General features: G+C 38.4%; 1 protein-coding gene across 1 annotated transcript in view; it reads left to right on the forward strand.

Annotated features, from left to right (window-relative positions):
* crybg1a (crystallin beta-gamma domain containing 1a) overlaps positions 1-20,481 on the forward strand; it is a 46,657-nt gene that overhangs the window by 24,512 nt on the left and 1,664 nt on the right. Inside the window, exons 3-21 of the mRNA XM_056264248.1 lie at positions 2,478-3,667; positions 4,980-10,122; positions 10,599-10,637; positions 10,835-10,953; positions 11,048-11,222; positions 11,399-11,538; positions 12,274-12,400; positions 12,510-12,545; positions 13,429-13,610; positions 13,764-13,890; positions 14,074-14,219; positions 16,895-17,021; positions 17,141-17,170; positions 17,551-17,663; positions 17,778-17,910; positions 18,672-18,811; positions 18,961-19,084; positions 19,525-19,683; positions 19,795-19,957. Coding sequence (XP_056120223.1) covers positions 2,478-3,667; positions 4,980-10,122; positions 10,599-10,637; positions 10,835-10,953; positions 11,048-11,222; positions 11,399-11,538; positions 12,274-12,400; positions 12,510-12,545; positions 13,429-13,610; positions 13,764-13,890; positions 14,074-14,219; positions 16,895-17,021; positions 17,141-17,170; positions 17,551-17,663; positions 17,778-17,910; positions 18,672-18,811; positions 18,961-19,084; positions 19,525-19,683; positions 19,795-19,957 — 8,413 coding nt within the window. The remainder of the gene's footprint in view (positions 1-2,477; positions 3,668-4,979; positions 10,123-10,598; positions 10,638-10,834; positions 10,954-11,047; positions 11,223-11,398; positions 11,539-12,273; positions 12,401-12,509; positions 12,546-13,428; positions 13,611-13,763; positions 13,891-14,073; positions 14,220-16,894; positions 17,022-17,140; positions 17,171-17,550; positions 17,664-17,777; positions 17,911-18,671; positions 18,812-18,960; positions 19,085-19,524; positions 19,684-19,794; positions 19,958-20,481) is intronic.

Below are 20,481 nucleotides of genomic sequence, written 5' to 3' on the forward strand. Positions count from 1 at the left end.
TTTTATGAGTTGTATTATTTGGTGTTATTAATGCCCATGGTCTGTAGAGTCACGTTGGATAGACAGGAAGGGTGTGGCGTTTGGTTGGATGTGGTCGGTCTTCATACATTGACTGTGGACGAATAATGTTATTTAACGTTGCACAATAGCTCTAAAGTGAGCGCACTTACATGTGGCACAACCTGCAAAACTCCTGGAGCGGCGCCACCAAAGTAAACAGAACATGATTGCAACTTCAAAAAGTTTTGTCATTTTTTCGGTTCATGCAGTCTGCGACTGAACAGCGATTGAATGAGACGGTCTGAATATCGTAATCGGGAAAAGAGCTGGATTAATACACTGTCGGCTATTCGTTTCTGATGTTTTATTGCTGAGAACTTTGGACTGCTTACAATGATATCTGTGTTCTGATTTCGGTACACTGCATGAGATAAAGAAGAAAAACAAACAAACTAAAAAAAAAGAGACAAACTTACCACCAGCTGGATAAAATGGTAAGACTGCTATTTTGTTTAAAACAGATCAAACGTTGAGGGAAAGTAGCTGTGTTTGTTTTCGGTGTTTTATGGTGTCTGGAGAGTTTTTGACTGTCTTAAAACACATTGAGCTGCCTAGCTAGACATCATGTTATGTGATCTCACATGCGCGGTTAACGCAGAGGTTCTTTGGTCGCTCTGAGCTGAATCGAAACACTCTTATAATGCCCAAATACTGTGTAGCTAGACAGCCACAACACTCGGTTTTGAGACACCGCCTTTGTCCTAGTTTAGGATAGTTACAGTGATCCTGCGAATCACTTTTTTGAACGGTTTGTTCAAAAGAGCCGGTTCAAATTTTCAATGATTCTTTACGCCATTAATTTGCATCTCTCAGCTGAAAACGTTTCATGTCCATATTGATACAACTATCATTCGGTTCAGTTTGCTTACCGCCCGGTCAGGGGTGCGTTTCCCAAAGCCAACTATTTGGTCGCAACGCAAGTTCTGTCAACAGTTCAATTGTCAACAGTTCAATTGTCAACAGTTCATTTGAACTTGCGACCATAGTTGGCGATGCTTGTGGGAAACGCACCCCAGAGTCAAGACCTATTTATGAATTAATCTTTTGAATCCTTTTGTGAGCTGAATCATTAAAAGATATCGACTCCAAGAAATGATTCGTTTATGAATCAGACGTAGGTGGAGGTAAAAACAAGGAGGTACATGTTTCAGAGAACTGCTCTGTAGAGGAAAAGATCATATATTATTAACGGGGAATTGGCAAGGTATGAGGTTAGTCATTTCAGAATTTTTTATATGTAGGGCTAGATTTTTCCCCCAGAACGTATAAGTAACGTAAGCCTAACTGCCGCGGGAGTCTGGAATTTATGTTCTTGTCAACGTGGCGCGCTGCTAATATTTATGTTTATGTATCTGAAAGATGGAGCAGATGTCCCTCAAACTAAATTACTTATAAATTAAGTACTTGTGTTTATCTATCAAATCTATTTTATGATTCCGTTTAAAAAAACAAACAAAAAAAATTATTCTATTCATTTAAAATGAAATATTTGGAGTTTTACATTAATGTCACTGTTTAAAAAATAAAGTATTAAAACCGATGTCAGCGGCAACACCAATGTACCACATTTTTAAGTAACAATAATAACTGTAATAGTAATTTGTTGGAGGCTGTATGTCTGATTGGGGTTCTGTGCTGACTTGAATGTTCTGTTGATGTGCTTCCTCTTGTTCCCGGGTGACTGTATGTTCTTGCACATCACTCATTTTAGAGTGCCCAAAAAGGCTGGGTTGGTCTCATGTTCAGATTTTGAAGACCATGGATTGTAAAGTGGAGGTTTTGGGACTTGTCTCAAGTCTGGTCTTTTCTGGAGACATTTTACATACTTTTTCCAATGATTGTGTTTGGCTATCTTGTGTTGAATTCCTTTACTATAATTAAGGTTTTATGCATTTATGTAAGAGTGTAATCGTGAATAATTGATTTTGAAGCAATAAGATACGATAAGCTGTGCTGTAGATATAGTCATCAAGGAAGACCGCTGGCACGTTGGGGAAAACAAATACCAGTTACCATAGTTACCCATGCTTTTCTATGTGGGAAATAAGCATAAGTATAGATTTGGGTTTTTACCTTCCAGCAAATGGAATAAATAAGCTAAAACAAGACTGCTGGGAATACAAACAATGCAGTGACTCTTTACTTGTTTGCATATTTTGAATAAGTAAATTGTAAATCAGTAAATGTCAGAACTCAGATTACTATTTGCCAATGGAACACAGAAATACACAGTATTATTGGTGTTATTTTGTCAAGATCATTTATCATAATTTAGTCGTTGGAACTAAAATTGCTAATAATTTTCTAAATCTGTAACCCCCTCAGCACAGTCGCAAGTACTCAAGTTTAATAATAGTTATTTGAGATTGTATTTTATTTAGGTGTTCTTACTTGTCATTCCCTTTTTGTTCTTCCAGAGTTCTGAGGAGAAGAGTGGAGTTTTTAATCGTATTGGAAGTTTTTTCACTCGGAAGAAAAAAAGCAGAACCACATCGGATGACAGGGATGAAAGTTTGTCGCCAGAGGCAAACAGCCCGACCAAGTACTCCGGATCAGAAGAACTGAGACAGACTCAACACAGAGAGATTGATGATAATTCAGACTTTGGTCCAGAAAACAGAAGCCCCAGCGTGTGTAGCGTAGCTTCCATTGTCGCATATGGAGGAGACTTGCCTTTTGCCGACAGTGGCAGTAGTGGACGAGGGAGCGTAAAAGAGGTGGAAGTGATCAAAGTGAGCAGGGTCGAGACCTCCTGCGACAAGAAGACCGAGCATCTGGTGCAGGAAGTGAACAGGAAGCTCAAGGTGTACCTAGAGGAGACAACAGACACAACAATAAAGAAATGTGCAGACGTCCCTGTACACACTCCTGACACGCCAAAGTATTCCACGGCCTCAGGAGGGACTGAGAGTAAAAAAACAGTTTTGAAACCTACCATCACAGGCGGCGGGAATTACACGGCGCTGGTCGGGGTGACTCTGGGATCACATTCTAGAAACTCATCGTCCTCCGACATTCAGCCTGGAGAACAGACGGTAACTGAAAGCATGGGGAAGAAAAACGGCTACAAACGAAAATCACGCAAACTAAGCAATCAAGAAGGCAATAATGAGCTTCCCACCCCAACAAACAATACTTCCCCTGAGGCAGAGGAGAGGTCAGCTCAATCTTCTCCCTCACCTGGTCAAGTACACAGAGCCGTGTGGGCGGAAACTCACCTGACAGAGGAGGAGAGTGAGAGCTCCATTACTGACTCACTTTCTCCTGCAGAACCTGCTCTGGCCAGCCCAACTGAGAGTTACTCTATCCTCGGTGCAGTTGCCAGCAACACTCCTGGTCCTTCTCGAGCTCCAGAGCCAGCCAACTTCACCTTACAAGACAGTACTGAACCACCAGAGGAGGAAACTCGAGAGAGACTTATTCCTAAACACCTACATGCTGACAGCAATGAAGAGAAACGCAGAAGCTTGAAACTGTCAAAGAGTGAAAAAGTCTTTGCTAAAAGAGTGTTAGTTGGTTCTCAATCAAGCCTAGACGGGGAAGAACAAGCTGAAAGTGAGACTAACTTGGATATAACGCAGAATGTACAGCAGGTTAGGGTGAAAATGTAAGTACTCTTGTGTTGTGTTTGTGTGTCTGTGTTCGGTTACTGAGCAGCGAGGCCTTTGTTCAGTCTGTACAGTGCAGATGACTGTGTGCAATATGATACTTAGGTTCCCATGATTTTGAGAATGAGATGAACAATGACTCTCAGATCTTTCCATATATTTCTGTATATATATATCTGTTTCTGTATATATATATATATATATATATATATTACTACCGTTCAAAAGTTTGGGGTTGGTAAGATGTTTTAAATGCTTTTGAAATAAGTCTTGCATGCACACAATGCATACAATAAAACAGTAATATTTTGCAATATTATTACAATAAAAAAAAGGGTTTTATTTTAAAATGTAATTTATCAATGTGATGGCAAAGCTGAATTTTCAGCAGCCATTACTCCAGTTTTCAGTGTTGAATGATCTTTCAGTAATCATTCTAAAATTGTGATTTGCTGCTCAAGAAACATTTCTTATTATTATCAGTTGAATGCAGTTGTGCTGCTTAATATTTTTTGACGAAATCATAATGAAAGTTCAAAATAGAAAAGTTCTCATCTTTTTAAAATAGAAATAGTTATATAACATTATAAATGTTTTTGCTGCCACTTTTGATCAATTTAATGCGTCCTCACTGAATTAATATATTAATTTATTTTAAAACAATTACTCACCCTAAACTTTTAAACTTGTTTTTTTTATAGATATATTAGTTTTGTTGTGGACTTTCTTTAGGGAAGAATAGATCTAACCACAATGAGTGTTGTTGTCCAATGTTTAAAAACTGCTGTTTCTATGTGATTTGATTTGATTATCTCATTCTTTATCATTTCTTCATGTACAGCTGTGATAAAAGTAAAAGAACACCCGTACAATGGAAATTAAGTGCAAGTGATTCACTGTCAAGATAGGGATCGCTTGGGTTTCTACAGCAGCTATTGTTTGATTTGATCTTTAATTCAAACAAAATAAATTTACCTGAATAATTCTGTGCAAGTTCACCTCTGATTAATCAGCCCTTTTCAGCTGAGGAATCTTAAAAGCCTACACAATTAATTGATATTCTGTGTCATGGTTAAAAGTTTAAGCTGTTTAAGTTGTGTGCAATGATGATGCCAAGGTTAAAAATGCAGTCAAACAAGTCCATAAAAATGTTCTGAAATAATTTAAGCTCTTTAACACTAAGAGTTTTTACACGCTTGAAGAAATCAAATTATTTCTCATTAATGTGATGCATTCTGTTAAAAGCCTATGAATGCATGGATCCTCCCATACCTGTCTCTTAACATTGCTGTTGCCTTTGTCTTTCCACAGATTACCAAACCCCAAAAGTGTGAATGTCAAGCAGTCCAACCAACAGACAAATGAGTCGGTAGAAGATTGTGCTGTTTTCATTCAAGAGCAGCCTCTCGATGAGGATGTAGAGAGCCCCTTTGAACTTTCAACAGAGAATAGAGACGCTACTGATTTCCTAGAAATGTCTATTAATAAAGTACCATTTAATAGTGTGATGAGCAGTCATCAAAACTCATCTGTGCCATCCAAGCGTACGGACAGAGCTGCAAGTGGAACAAATGGGGGAATTAAAGCGAAGAGCCCTCCACCACAAGTTGCCCCTAAAACAAAAGCTGTAATGTCTCGCATTAAAAGCCTCTCTGAGGCATCAACGATAGAAGTGCCTCCAGTACGGAGATTTTCGCAGAAGCAGACAGACCAAAAAGAGATCAGGTCTCCAACAGAAAAAGACCAATCTGTTACACTTAGTAAACCAATTGACACTAAGACCAGAATTCCTAAGAAAACCGGACCTGAGGTTCAAACAAAACCAAAGAAAGTGGTGGAGGTTGTCACAGTGTATAGTGTGTCTACTGAAGCTGAAAGACAGATGTCCACCAAACGTCAGAATGGGGCAGGATTATTAAGCCCAGAGCAGAAAATGTCACAGACAAAGAGAGTGGAAGAGAGGGATGTTTTGGATGCCTCACTAATGACAAAAACTTCTGAACCCACCAAAGAACAGGTCACTCTTTCAAAGCCTAAAAGAGAAAGAAGTCTAAAAAATTCATTTTCTGTTTCTGATGATAAATCCCCATCCTCCCCATCTTCACTGGAGAATTCTGGTTCAGCAAAGGTTAACATTGAATTCAAAGCATGTAAAGATATCCATAAATCAAAAACACAACCAACAATTGTCAGTGACAAAAGTCCAACAACAAAGAGTAGTTTTCATTATTCAAAGAGTAAAGTCAAATCAGGTGATACTGGCAACAAAACCCAGGTAAAACTTTCTTCCTCAGCGCCTGGCATTGACCAATCAGAGCAGAACATTGAAAAGGAGAAGTCAGCGAACGAAACCCAGCTAAGCGGGCCAAAGAGTCCAAGAAAAGTCATGACTGATGTGTCACCAACAGGAAGGAAGCTGCCTCAAATGACACCTCTTAAACAGCCCTCAGATGCCCGCGGAGAGAGTGAGTCATATGAACCCGCTTCTCTGCCACTTACCAAGCCAGAGAGAAATGAGTCATCACTGGTTAACGGTCCTGAAAGTAATGGAAAATCTTCCAAATGTGATCAAGCCACTGGGAATGCTGCGGCCAGGGTATCACCAGAGCTCAAATTGAAAAGCCCGGTTAAGGACATGGGTGATTTACAGTCATCAACACCACGTCTCAAAAGTCCCACTAAACTTACACCTAAGAAAGATTTTAGGAAGGCAGAGGCAACTGCAGCTTCAGATTCAAAAATAGACAAATGTGACAAGATGATGACAAATTTGTCTGTCACACCCACCGCTGCTCTGAAATCTGACACAGTTAAAAATATTTGTACACAATCAAAAGCCATTTCTGAAACGGAGAGTGAAAATTGTGATACTGCTGAGACCAAAGTCACGCCAGATGTGTCACTTTCAGTAAATGATTGTCAAACCAATCGACAGACAGAATCAAATCTATCAATTTTATCAGACCCACATGTGGAAGTTGCATTAGATAAACAGTCAGATATTGCCAAAGAAAAGGATATTGTTAGGTTTGGGGAAAAGACATGTGCTTTTGCTACGGCAGATGAAATTTCCACAATATCCAAGACGGCTAAACAATCAAAAGCCTCTTCTGAAACAAATGGCAAAAAATCTGGTGCCACTGATACTAAAGTCACATTGGATTTGCCAGTTTCAGAAAAGAATGATTCACACTCCGAAAAACACCAGACTGAGTCAAATCTACCGATTTCATCACACCCACATGTCCACGATGTACCAGATAAGCAATCAGTCAAAGAGAAGCCGCTTACTGGGTTCAAGAAAGAGAAGTATGGCCTTACCAAGGAAAATGACATTTCCTCAATACCTGAGATGGGCCATTATACAGCCACTGATCTGAGTATTCAAGATATTTGTAAACGATCAGAAACCACTTCTAAAACAAAGGGTGAAAAATCTGGTGCTGCAGAAACCAAAGTCAAACTGGATGTGTCACATGTCCAGATTATGCCAGATATGCAGTCGGATGTTGTCAAAGAGAAGTTTCTTGGATTCAAAGAAGAGAAATGTGCCCTTACTAAGACAGATGAACTTTCCACAATACCCAAGGCAGCTAAACAATCAAGAGCTTCCTCTGAAATGAAAGAGGAAAAATCTGGTGCTGCTGAAACCAAAGTCAAACTGGATGTGTCGCTTTCAGAAAACAACAAAATGCAAACCATAAAACTTCAGGCCGAATCAAATCTACCAGATTCATCAGAGTCACATGTCCAGATTATGCCAGATATGCAGTCGGATGTTGTCAAAGAGAAGTTTCTTGGATTCAAAGAAGAGAAATGTGCCCTTACTAAGACAGATGAACTTTCCACAATACCCAAGGCAGCTAAACAATCAAGAGCTTCCTCTGAAATGAAAGAGGAAAAATCTGGTGCTGCAGAAACCAAAGTCAAACTGGATGTGTCACATGTCCAGATTATGCCAGATATGCAGTCGGATGTTGTCAAAGAGAAGTTTCTTGGATTCAAAGAAGAGAAATGTGCCCTTACTAAGACAGATGAACTTTCCACAATACCCAAGGCAGCTAAACAATCAAGAGCTTCCTCTGAAATGAAAGATGTAAAATCTGGTGCTGCTGAAACCAAAGTCAAACTGGAAGTGTCGTTTTCAGAAGACAACAATTTGCAAACCATAAAACGCCAGACAGAATCAAATCTACCAGATTCATCAGAGTCACATGTCCAGATTATGCCAGATATGCAGTCGGATGTTGTCAAAGAGACATTTCTTGGATTCAAAGAAGAGAAATGTGCCCTTACTAAGACAGATGGAATTTCCACAATACCCAAGGCAGCTAAACAATCAAGAGCTTCCTCTGAAATGAAAGAGGAAAAATCTGGTGCTGCAGAAACCAAAGTCAAACTGGATGTGTCGCTTTCAGAAAACAACAAAATGCAAACCATAAAACTTCAGGCCGAATCAAATCTACCAGATTCATCAGAGTCACATGTCCAGATTATGCCAGATATGCAGTCGGATGCTGTCAAAGAGAAGTTTATTGGATTCAAAGAGGAGACATGTGCCCTTACTAAGGCAGATGAAATTTCCACAATACCAAAGACAGCTAAACAATCAAAAGCTTCCTCTGAAGTGAAGGATGAAAAATCTGGTGGTGCTGAAACCAAAGACAAACTGGATGTGTCGCTTTCAGAAAACAATTTACAATTCATAAAACGACAGACAGAATCCAACTTACCAGTTTCAACAGAATCACATGTGCAAGTTGCATCTGATGAGCTGCCAGATGTTATCAAAGAGAAGTCTCTTGTTGGGTTTGAGAAAGAGCCAACCAGTAATCTGAGTGCTCAAGGTATGGAGAATTCTTGCCCTTCTCAGGAACAAATCATTCCAGTCATTTCAGAGAATTCATCAAAGATAGTCCAGAAGATGGAGACCAAAGAGCACAGTGTGAAAAATGCTCTAAATTCAGATTTGAAACGACCAAAAACAACTATACAGTTAGATGAAAAGGTTAAAAATAAAGAAGAAAGTGGTAAATGCAAAGTTTCAGAGAAGGAACCGGTTCAGTCTGAAGACTCAAGTAAAACAAACCCAGAATGTGTCAAACAGAATGAATCCAATATATCAAAGCAAGTTGATGAGACAGCAGTAGCAGTGTTCACAGCTCCAGAGGCTGTTTCTAAACCAGAACCTATTCAAAAAGGTGATCAGCAATTTCCACCAGTTAAAAAAATACCAGATAAACGGACTCTCAAAGTGGACAGGAAGAGTGAAGTCCGAATTAAAAATACCGAGTCTAACCTGAAAGTCAAGGATTTTACAAAGACTAAAGATAAACTACCAGCTATTAACTTGCAAAAGCTGAAACTACCATCCGACCAAAGCGTTCAACAATTTACATCTCAGAATCTTCCTTTGGACCCCAAAAGCCTCTCACAAATTAGCAAGGCACCATCTAGTTGGTTAGACGTGGACCAAAGTTTTGAGAAAAAGAAAACCGAGAGACGTTTGGATTGTTCTGCAAGTGATGACAATCAGCTTGACACTTCGGGTGACTTTGATGATTTCATTCGTAACATTAAAGAGAACTGCTCCCCTTTCTCTTTGCCTCCACGAAAACATGGGCAGAACAAGATGCCTTCGCCACCTTTTGCCATGCCGGCCATTAAAGAAGATCACTTTGAAAAGATTCTTGACCCAGAACAGTTCCAGTTTGGGACAAGAAAAACTGCGGGACCAAAAGACCCCTCTCCAGCCATGATTATTAAGAAGAACAATGAAGGGGCAAAAACCAACCCATTGTCCAAACGTACTGAGGACAGCCTGCTTTATAAAGGTCTTTCATCTAGACGGGAACAAGACAAAGCTAAAAAGCTCACAGTTACTGAGGAGAAAAATGATGGAGAAAAACAAATCACAGAAGGCTCTGGAAAAATGTCCTCAAGATTGGAAAGAATGTCAATAATTTCAAACCTTGTGAACTACCCAAACACATCAAGAAAAGCCAGAACTGAACCAAGCTCTCTCGTTAATGGCATTCAGTCCCCTATAACGCCATCACCAGAGGTGGTGCCAACCTCAGGAGAGCAGAAGGGTATACCACTGTCCCATGCTGTCACAGCTCCAAAAGAGGGGCTTGGTGATTTGCCAGATCATGGTAATGTAAAGGGTGAACCTGGTGATTCAGTAAAGGGCCCATTGACACCTCCTCCTCTTCCAACTTTCTCAGAAGTCAAACTGCCTGACTTATTGGAGAAATACATGAATAAAGGCAAAGAATCCAACACAATTAACCAGCAAAGGCCTGACACTAGCTCTCTCCCTACATTGGATATTGGTCTCACCTCCAACACATTTAATTCAAACATTGGACTGCAAGGCAAGCCATCTCCATCCAACAGCACTCAGCAGATTCCACTGCTCACCCCCAGCAGCCTCTCACCAACATATGCAGAGGTAAGAAAGATTCTTAATACAGAATGCCCACTGTTTAAAAAAATCTCCTACGAGTAAAGCCCAAAAAGTCCTCATTTTAAGTTCTTGCTTGTGTAGTATAGTGACCAGCATGTGCTATATACTCTAGTGCATAATGTGTATAAAGCCTTTGTTTATAGTTTATTCGCTGCAGGGATGTGGTAAAGTCTAGCTTCACCGTTGAAACCGCTTGGGTTGTCTGTACCTGCCTGGTCTTTTATTAGTGGAACTTATGTTGTTCTGTGTTTAAGGGGAATGTTAAGCCCTTTAGGCTTCAGTTTGTTTTTATAGATACCACTGATCACAGTGCCTTAGTGAGCAGTACTATTTTTAAACCAAAGGTCCAGTCAATCTCTCAAAGTAGTTTTAAAAATGTAATAAATGTCATCTCATAATTTTCTTATGTTTATATTCAGAAATAATGTTTGAATATCAACTAATTTGTTTTTGATTTCTAGACATCAGGTGTCAGAGGCTTCCACAGACGCCCTGGAAAGGTATTGCAAAACTGAACTGATCTATACAAAATTTATCATAAATTATCAAATTTATAGTACTATATTTATTTAGTACGTATTTTAGTACAACTAGTTTAGTGCTACTTTCCAGTTCATTATCCGCTCTTACAGTGCTTCAAATAAGCAAGAAGAAACCGTATAACTTATGGGGGGTGTTTAAATATTCTTGCTTGCAGATTGTTATATACCAACAACCTCATTCTGGAGGAGAGGCATACGAGGTGTTCAGAGACGTAGAGGATGCCACCTCTCTGACACTTTCTCCACTCATCTCCGTAAAGGTCGTCAGAGGATGGTAGGAACAATCACTTCCTCCTTTTCAGAATGTGACAAATCTCGTGACACTTTAAATTGCAAGTTTGCTAATGTTTCCTGTTTTGTCCTGTTAGCTGGCTGCTGTATGAAAAGCCAGGCTTCCAGGGCCGATCCATCGCACTGGAGGAGGGGTCAGTTGACTTAGCAAATGAGTGGGCGGAGACAGAGCCCAGTGGGGAGATGGGGACAAACAGCATGCCACTCCCAACTACACCCATGGTCATTGGCTCCATTAGACTTGCATTAAGGGTAAGTCTAAAATCATGAGTCACATGCATCAACACCTGACCTCAGTACACTGATTAATCAGTACAATTACCCAAAGAATCTCTTAAATAAAAAAGTATAATATGCATTGAAAAATGCAAATGAAGCACTGACGTGCATGCTTTGATCTTTGATTTGCATTGATATTTTCCTCTCAGGACTACAGCACAGCAAAAATAGACCTGTTCACAGAGCTGAATGGGATGGGCCGAATGTCTTCATTCTGCGATGACACCATAGAAACCTGTTCATTTGGTATTCCTCAAAATACTGGGTCCATTAAGGTCCACAGTGGGGTGTAAGTGAGCTTCTGATCTTAAATAAATGCCAAAATGCCTGCTTATATTGGATGCTTATGTTTACAAAGGCTGCATTTATTTGATAAAAAAATACAGTAAAAATAGTAATGTGAAGTTTTCAATTTTCATATATTTTAAAGCTGAATTTTTAGCAGCCTTTACTCCAGTCACATGATTTTTCAGAAATAATTATAATATGCTGTTTTTTTGTTCAAGAAACATTATTATTATATTATCAATGTTGAAAACTGTTGGTGCTGTTTCAAAAATCTGCATTCATTTGAAATAGTAAAGACATTTATAATATTTAAAAAGATTTTTGTCACTTTTGATCAATTTAATGCTTCCTTTCTGAATAAAACTATGAATTTCTTTCTTTAAAAAAAATCTTTCGTTTGGGAGTAAAACTTTGATCTCTCAAAGCTAAAATGAGAGATGAAGGACACAAGCTTCATATTTGGCCTCGCTGCATGATCAAGTGGAAAGTTTTGAGGTTAAAGCATGTGACCGATGATTGGAGTTGTGAGACTTTTTGAGAGAAAGAGACTGTGTGTCTGAATGGAATGTTGCTTTCTTGTTGTTGCGTGTTGGTTGGAGATGACATTTTCAAAATATTTTTTTTTATGCCTTGGCATGTTTGTTTTTTGCCAAAGCTTCAAGAAGCTTGTTTTTAATTTACAAAATGAAAGAAAAAAACTGTTAGATGTATTCTTACTGAAGTTGTGTGTTTGTAGATGGCTGGTCTTTAGTGACCCAGGTTTCCAGGGTCTTTTGGCTGTTTTGGAGGAAGGAGTATATCCCTGCCCTCAGGACTGGGGTTTTCCCACCCCATTTGTCGGATCACTGCGACCCTTGAAAATGGTAATTACATACCACCACTCCCTTTCACACACTCATTTTATCTTTATCATTAATAAACAAGATAAATGAACAGAGATTCAAATAAAATTGTTCCTTATGATTTTCACAGGGTGAAATTAAGGTGGAAAATCCCAATGAAGTTAAGGTGAGCTGTACTTGTTAAATCTCATTGAACACTGATTGTGCCAATAAGTGTAGTTCACTGAGAAAATTGTAATGACTAAAGACTAATTTTGCACATTTATTTGGTGAAAGACTTTCTGCACAGCCTGGAATTAAAGGTTCCTGTTGATGCAGGTAGTCTGGACCAGACTGAGCATGCCCAGATGTGGGATCTGTGCTTATTTGCTTTCTCAGTCCTTCCCAGCATTTTGTTCTTTTGATTTGTGAGCCGTGAAAGAGCAGCAGCATTGTCTGACTTTGAAACTACAGTTAGATGCAGTAAAAACTTTGGCAGTACATGTATCTCACAGCAGAGGCGTGTGATCCCATAATGATTTAATTACATCTATATATTACTTATCCTCTGCCATAACCTTTTACTGCTTCTTATATGATGGACTAAGGAAGCCGGGTTAGTTTGCGTGAACTGTGCCTCTAAGGTTTCTGACGTTCCTGAACTAATGTCTGGCTGGGCTCTGAGTGCTGTATACAGGCCTTGAGTTGGCTTTGCTAGAGCCTCACCAACTCTGGAGGAAGAATTCCCAGAATTCAGAATATTCTGCCTACAAATGTACGCACACACATAAACACACCCCAGTCAAATTTTGCTGTATGAAAATAAATCATCTCTAAGACCTCTGTAGCATTTCATTTGGTCATATTCTGGGATGTTGTGTTCGGGTCTGTTCACACAGGATGTGTTATTGCATCTGTCTGTGCTATTTAATTGTTTATCTGAGTAAAAATGCTCTAAACAGATATCTTGAACTGCTGCAACTTGCTTAAATTGTTCATGTTGCTTCATGTTTTTGACTGAAAGTTATTTTGCAGGAAGCTGTAAAGTGTTTTTCTCTGTCTGAAATTAGGCAGTACTCTTTGAAAATCCAATGTTCCAAGGGGAGTACATAGAGATCGAAAGGGACATTTACAACTTTGATGAAGGAGAGGAAGAGGAGAAGAAAAATGAAGAAGAGGAGACTGAGAGTCCTGACAACACCAGGAGAAAGAGACTCTGTTCTGTCGGTTCATTGAAGATCCTGAGTGGCCTGTGAGTGTACTCCTTTTTTGGCAGTAAGACTGATGTTGTAGGATTTGGTTTTGTTGGTCGCAAAGTCTGAAGATCTACACATATCCTCAGTGCTTGCTGGTTTATTGCCTTTAGCTAGCTCAGACAGTGATTCATGTTTTTGTTCATACACAGCTGGGTAGGATACTCTGCGCCAGGATTCGAGGGGCGCCAGTATCTTCTGGAGGAAGGAGAGTATGCAGACTTCACTGACTGGGGTGGACTGGAAGACAGGCTCCAATCTATACGTCCTGTGTTAGCAGTATGTACACGGAGACCATTTCTGAAACAAAAGAGCTCAAGATTAATATTAAATAACCAATTTACTGCATAACCTCCTCGCATTAATAAACTATGTGTAGCCTTGTGTTTTTCTGACTTGCACCGATGTTTTCTTGGAATAAGGAGGTTGTAAGTCATTTCATGGTTTTGTGTCCTTCTGTAGGATTTCATTACTCCTCACGTGAGAATGTTCAGTGAGCGTGATTTCACTGAGAGAGGGATGAATGTGGACCTGCTGGAACCTGTCATCAGCATGGAAGCCACTGGCTTTGGCATAAAGACGCAATCAGTGGAAGTCCTCTCTGGAGTGTGAGTGTCTGTTTGTTCCTTTAGTTCCATCTATATCTAAACTCCCTCCTTCAGACATCACTCTCTCGTTTTCTTCCTTTCTTTCAAAACCTTCGACCTTAGTAAGGCTGTAAATCTGTGAGTGAAATGTTTATTAGCCCTTATGGGAAACTGCTTACAGAAATAATGAAAGTATTAAAATTTGACTGAACTACTCCTGATTTTATCTAACTCATTATTCAAGAGTGTAACAGTCACCACTTACATTTTTAGAAGTCTTGGTTCTAATTCAGAGTCATTAACCAAACTAACAAACTTCAAGATGAATCAAAACATTACAAACTTTGCTTTGAAGCAAAAGATATTTGGAAATCAGACCAATATACACTAATGTTCAAAAGTTTGGGGTCAGTATGATTTTTTTCTTCTTCTTTTATTCAGCAAGGATGCATTATATGAATAAAAAGTGACAGTAAAGACATTTATATTTAAAAACATTACATTAAAAAAAAAAAGTTCTTTTGAACTCTATTTATCAAAGGATCCTGAAAAAAAAGTATTATGGTTTCCAAAAAAATAATATTTAAGCAGCTCTACTGTTTTCAACCTTGATGATAATAAGAAATGTTTCTTGAGCAGCAAATCAGTATATTAGAATGATTTGTGTAGGATCACGTGACACTGAAGACTGGAGTAATAAATGCTGAAAATTCAGCTTTGCCATCATAGGAACAAATTACATTTTAAAATATATTAAAAATAGAAAACAATTATTTTAACTTATAATAATATTTCACATTATTACTGTTTTTTCTATATTTTTGAAAAATACTTCTTTCAAAAGCATAAAATCTTGCCAACCCCAAACTTTTGAATAGTAGTGTGTGTGTATATATTATTTTATGATTAATGGAGGATGATTTTTGTCAGTTAATCCATCAACTAGTTCTGTAAGATCTATAAACTAGTTCTAAAACGAATGTGTTAATGCAGCAGTCTTGATTCACTCTGTAACTGATAAATGGTATGTTATAAAGCTGTTTCATGGTTTAAGTTCATACCTGCTCTAGTATTAATGAAAGGAGTGGCACATGAGTGTGAGGTGTCATATATCCTGAGGCAGACTCATACTCTAGTTATCTTAAAAAAAAAAAATGTTTTAGTCATGCTGTGGCAAACACACCCCCCATCTCTCTCTTCTCTTGTTCACGTACAAACAGACACATAACTCAAGAACACACGTGTCACTGTAGCTCTGCATCATTGTCAAGGGTGTGACTTTGATATGATACTGAAATGAATAAATTATGAGATAAGTAAAACAATAGTGTTCATATTTAACACTGAATCACAATGTCATTGTGTCTTTTTATGTATCTGTCACATATATTTCTATATATTTAAAGCCTGTGGTTTACTTCATAAGATAAGTGACATTTTGCCTACTGTCTGAGACTGATTCATTCATCTGTCCGAGACTGATTCATTCAACTGTCCATATTTTCCTTATTGGATGTGAAATTTGTGGCAAATTTGGAGTTTTGTGTATGTGAATGTGGTCCATATTACAGATATCAGGGGCCTCATGTATATAAACTTTACGTAGATTTCATCCTAAAAGTGTGCTTGCGCACAAAAGCTAGATTTTTAGTATAGCAGAACCTGCACAAAATTCCATCTGTAATACCCAGTCAGCAGAAGATGCGTGCGTGCATGTGCATATATGCATCTCCACCCTGTCTCCTCCCCGAAATAACCACGTATCGAGCTTACGACGCCTAGTTTTACTATGCATGTCCTTATCTGGATATAATTTCCTTATGCATATTCCAATCCATGTTAAACTATGTTTAACAGTACAAGACATTAAGAAAATATGAGATACGAACTTTAAATGCCATTTCTGCCATCACATTACATTGCTAAAAATCATTTAGTATCCTTGTCTTAGAAAAAATATCCATTAAAGCAAAATTATATAAAATACTTTTCAGAGATAGTTTTCCGAGAAGAGTTATTTTCATTCTTTTCCACTTGCCAAATAGTATTTTTAATTGTTTTAAACAAATCAAATTTATGCAATGTTGCCTGTAAGGTAAACATTTTTTTAGAATGTTTATACAGTATATTTGTATTGGAAACAGATAGGCCCGTTTATTTTTTCAGTGTAAATACAATTGTCTGTCTCATCATTTATAAAAAAAAAAAAAAAACATGCAAATCTTAACATTTCCTTCTAATTCTATCCTTCGAATACAATTGTTTTTGCGTGCACACAACATCAACAGCACAACTCCGTGCAGCAGTGGTTGTACAGTATTGTCATCGGACCTTTTTAAACCGACCAATGGACCTTTCCACCACCAAACGAAAATATGCATCATTAATCATTGTTCTCGCGAGAAATATTTTCTCAGAACATGAGTTCTGCAATTTAGTTTAAAGAGGAATTATCATGCACCGAGCACTCTTCGCTGTCATTAAAGAGTGGATACGCATGGTCTAAAGTGTGTGGACAGTGCGCACATATTTATGCTAAGTTTATTTTTTATAAATCCTGATATGTGCGTGAAAAATTGCATACGCTCATTTCAATTCCTTTTTTGTGCGTACGCAACGTTTTTACATCAGGCCCCAGGTCTGGTGGGTTACAAAGTAAGCCTGTCAGTGAAATTCTCTAACATCTGATTGAACAGGTGGATAGCATTCGAGAAGGAACACTTCTCAGGCGAACTGTATGTTTTAGAGAAGGGTCTCTACTGCAGTCCAGATGATTGGGGAGCACACAACTTCAAGATCTTGTCTCTTCAGCCTGTGGTTTTGGTAATCATTATCTGCAATATCTGCCCTAATTTTTTCAAAGTTACAGTTACATTGTTGCTTAAAAAAATCCCAGCTGGTGTTTGTATTCCCATGGCATCTTATTTTTTTTTCTGTCTCAGGATCAAGCTGAAGGACTGTCTAGATATAAGGTGAGTTTAACGGACATGCATCAATTGGCATTGTTCCACATGGAGTCTGCACACGTTATACACATCTTCTCCGTTGATTGTGAATCTGAATTAATTAATCAGATATGAATTAATTGGAGCTGATATTACACTCTTTTTGGCCAGTGAAAAAATGATCAAATTAGAATATTTTTTAAATGAACATGCAGCAAGATGCTTTGTGAATGACAGGCATTGACATTCTGTGGACAGATTCCAGGCAGGCCTAATTGGAACTGTGTGAAGATCTTTACTATTCTAGTCAACTACATTTATTTTTAGTTTAGATTAAGAAGCAACTTCTTTGAAGCATCAGTAATGTGATGTTTTGATGAATCTCTCTGCCTCTTGTTGGTTCATAGGTGCAGTTGTTCTCTGAGCTGGGGTTCCAGGGAACAGTACAGACCTTAGATGAAAGTGTTGCATTCCTGACAGAGGGCTTCCAGCCCATGTCCTGCAAGGTTTTGGCTGGGAGGTATGAACCCAGTTCAGTGCTATCAAAGAAAATTCCTTTTCTCAAAATAATCAACACGATAGTATAGTGTTTCAAAATAATGATACATTTCTCTGTGCATGTCTGTGCTTGAAGCTGGGTGGTGTTCGACGGCCCACAGTTCACTGATAACATGTATGTACTGGAGGAAGGAGAATACCCCAATCCTGAGGCTATGGGCTTACTCAACTCAGATTGCAAAATCAGCTCTGTCCACAGTGTAGGACATGTGAGTACTGTAAAGATGACAGGAGTCCCTAGGCTTGTCAGATTAATATTTAATTTGGTCCGACTGAAAATGAGGCTGTGAGAATGTGCCAGGCAATAATCTGTCACTTGCCCTATCAGACGAGGGCTGTCTTGCAACAACACATTACTTTCATTGGTCATGTACATGTATTTTTGACCCTTGCCAACATTTGGATTTAAACATTAAACATTTATCTGGCTAAAAGAGATGTGAATCTGTTTTAATAACAAGAACAATGCTCTTGGACACAATATCTACAATGAATTTGAAAATAATAAAAAAAATCAAATGAATTGTACTATATGCTATAGAAAAGTCTAATGTAAAAAAATATATATATATAAAATATGTATCATGTTTGTGGTGAAGCAAATTGAAAATGTTGACAGGATATATTTCTAGAGAATTTGTGATATACAGTATAGTCTTGTACTACATAAAGTTGGTTTTGTGTGTTTGTACATTTTCTATATATCTATGTTTAGTCATCTGTTTTAGCGTTTTTATGTTCATGATTTCCAAACTAGTACTAATACAGTACTAGTGCCTGTTTTGTTAACTGAAGGATCTAAACCCAGGTACACAACAGTACAACATATTCAATTCCAAGGACAGCCTTGTTTTCGGTCATGTCATATTAAATACAGTCTCACTGCCTAATCTGATAAAGGTTTCTGTGACTAAATCATGGGATTTTTATTTAATAATAAACACTTCTTTGGTTTCTCTGTCTACCTCAGGAGTTTTCTATACCCTCCATCACACTCTTTTGTAAATCCGGCTTCAGAGGGCGTAAAATAGTTCTGACAGACGGCGTTTTGAACCTTTCTCTGGCTGGAATTGATGGGCGGGTCAACTCTCTATTGGTCAATGGAGGAATGTGAGTGGTTTCTGACCCATTTAAAGCTCAAGCTCAATCTGATTTCAGTGTGGATGTAGAAAAACCGAAGTTAGTGATATTTAGACTCATTTATGATTAATTTGGATGTGAAAATAATGTAAAAGTAATTGATTTACCTTTGTTGTCAGCTGGGTGTTGTATGAATACAGCAACTTCCGTGGTCGTCAGGTCCTGCTCCATCCCAGCGAGATCGGTGATTGGCAGAAGTTCAGCAGCTGGGAGCAGATTGGCTCTCTTCGTCCATTACTACAGGTATAAAACACCAGCACGTCTCTAAGAGATCATCTTATAGAGTTGGAGATGGAAAACTATGACCATCTAGTTGTTCAGACAACCCAACAAGTAATTTAGCACATTGCTAGTTCTCAGAAGCATCTAAAAGCATTATTACTTATGATTTGCTATGTATGTGTTCAGACGCAGAGGGGTGTTGGATAGTTTTGCTCTTAGGCGTGAGAGTTAATAATTTGGGAACAGCACATATGAAGGCAGGGCAAACCTAACACATTTACAACATGTGCACATACTCCAGTAAATCCAGAACGAGATCAGTAATCCTCATAATGGCTTAATAATACATGGTTTAGTGGAGTTTATGAAAGAAGTTTTAGTCAATCTTTATCAACAGTAGTTCTCCTGTAGCTAATGTAATCATTCAAACAAAACCATATATCTTCTGTCTTTCTCAATAGAAACGTGTTTATTTCCGGCTGCGTTGTGCAGAGACAGGGTGCTTGATGTCTCTGTCTGGACCCCTGGATGATATAAAGCTGCTTCGGGTTCAAGTGCTGGAGGAATCTGGTGGTCCAGAGCAGATGTGGGTCTATGAGAACGGACTACTGCGCTGCAAGGTACTCGAGACTTTGATCAACACTGTTCCACCTGAACTTGAGTACACGTGTGATCTCTGTTATGGCTCTGTTTACCGATCATGACCAGCATCTTTCTCTCTTGCTCTTCAGATGGTAGAGGACTGTTGTGTGGAGACGTCTGGAGGTGTGGTGATGGCAGGTTGCAGGTTGAATGTCTCACCTGAACCAGGCAAAGACAATCAGTTCTGGAGCATCACGGGAGACGGAATAATACGCAACAACCTCAAGCCTGACCTTGTGCTGGAGGTCAAAGGTCAGTACTTGCATATGCTTGAAAGAAGACAATGAAAAGAAAAGAAATGAAACAGAAAGGTTGGAATGAAACAAACAGAGAAACATTCACATGCACAGGGTGTGTGTGTGTGTGTGTGTGTGTGTGTGTGTGTGTGTGTGTGTGTCATAAAACTGCACCCTCCACTGACGAGCTCATAATCTCTTACTGATGACACATTCTGATGTCACATCATACCTGTGTGATATTTCTTTTAGCAACTGTGCTCGACCCTCTCACATACATTCCACAACATCCTGTCAGAGGCAAAGAATCTGTGCAATCTAAATGCTTATAATATTCCGAAAAGTACTATTGTAACATATTAATATAATTAAAATACATAAAAATATAATATATGGTTATAATATATAATAAAAAAATATAATTCATAAAATTTAAAAGGTTCTATGGTCAATGTGATTTGCTTGGTATAAAGTCACTAAATTATTTCTTCGGCTAGAAATGTGTGTTATGTGTGTATAATATATATATATATATATATA

The sequence above is a fragment of the Rhinichthys klamathensis genome, unplaced genomic scaffold, assembly GCF_029890125.1.
Source record: "Rhinichthys klamathensis goyatoka isolate OS25496 unplaced genomic scaffold, OSU_Roscu_1.1 h1tg000220l_1, whole genome shotgun sequence".
Classification (NCBI taxonomy): domain Eukaryota; kingdom Metazoa; phylum Chordata; class Actinopteri; order Cypriniformes; family Leuciscidae; genus Rhinichthys; species Rhinichthys klamathensis.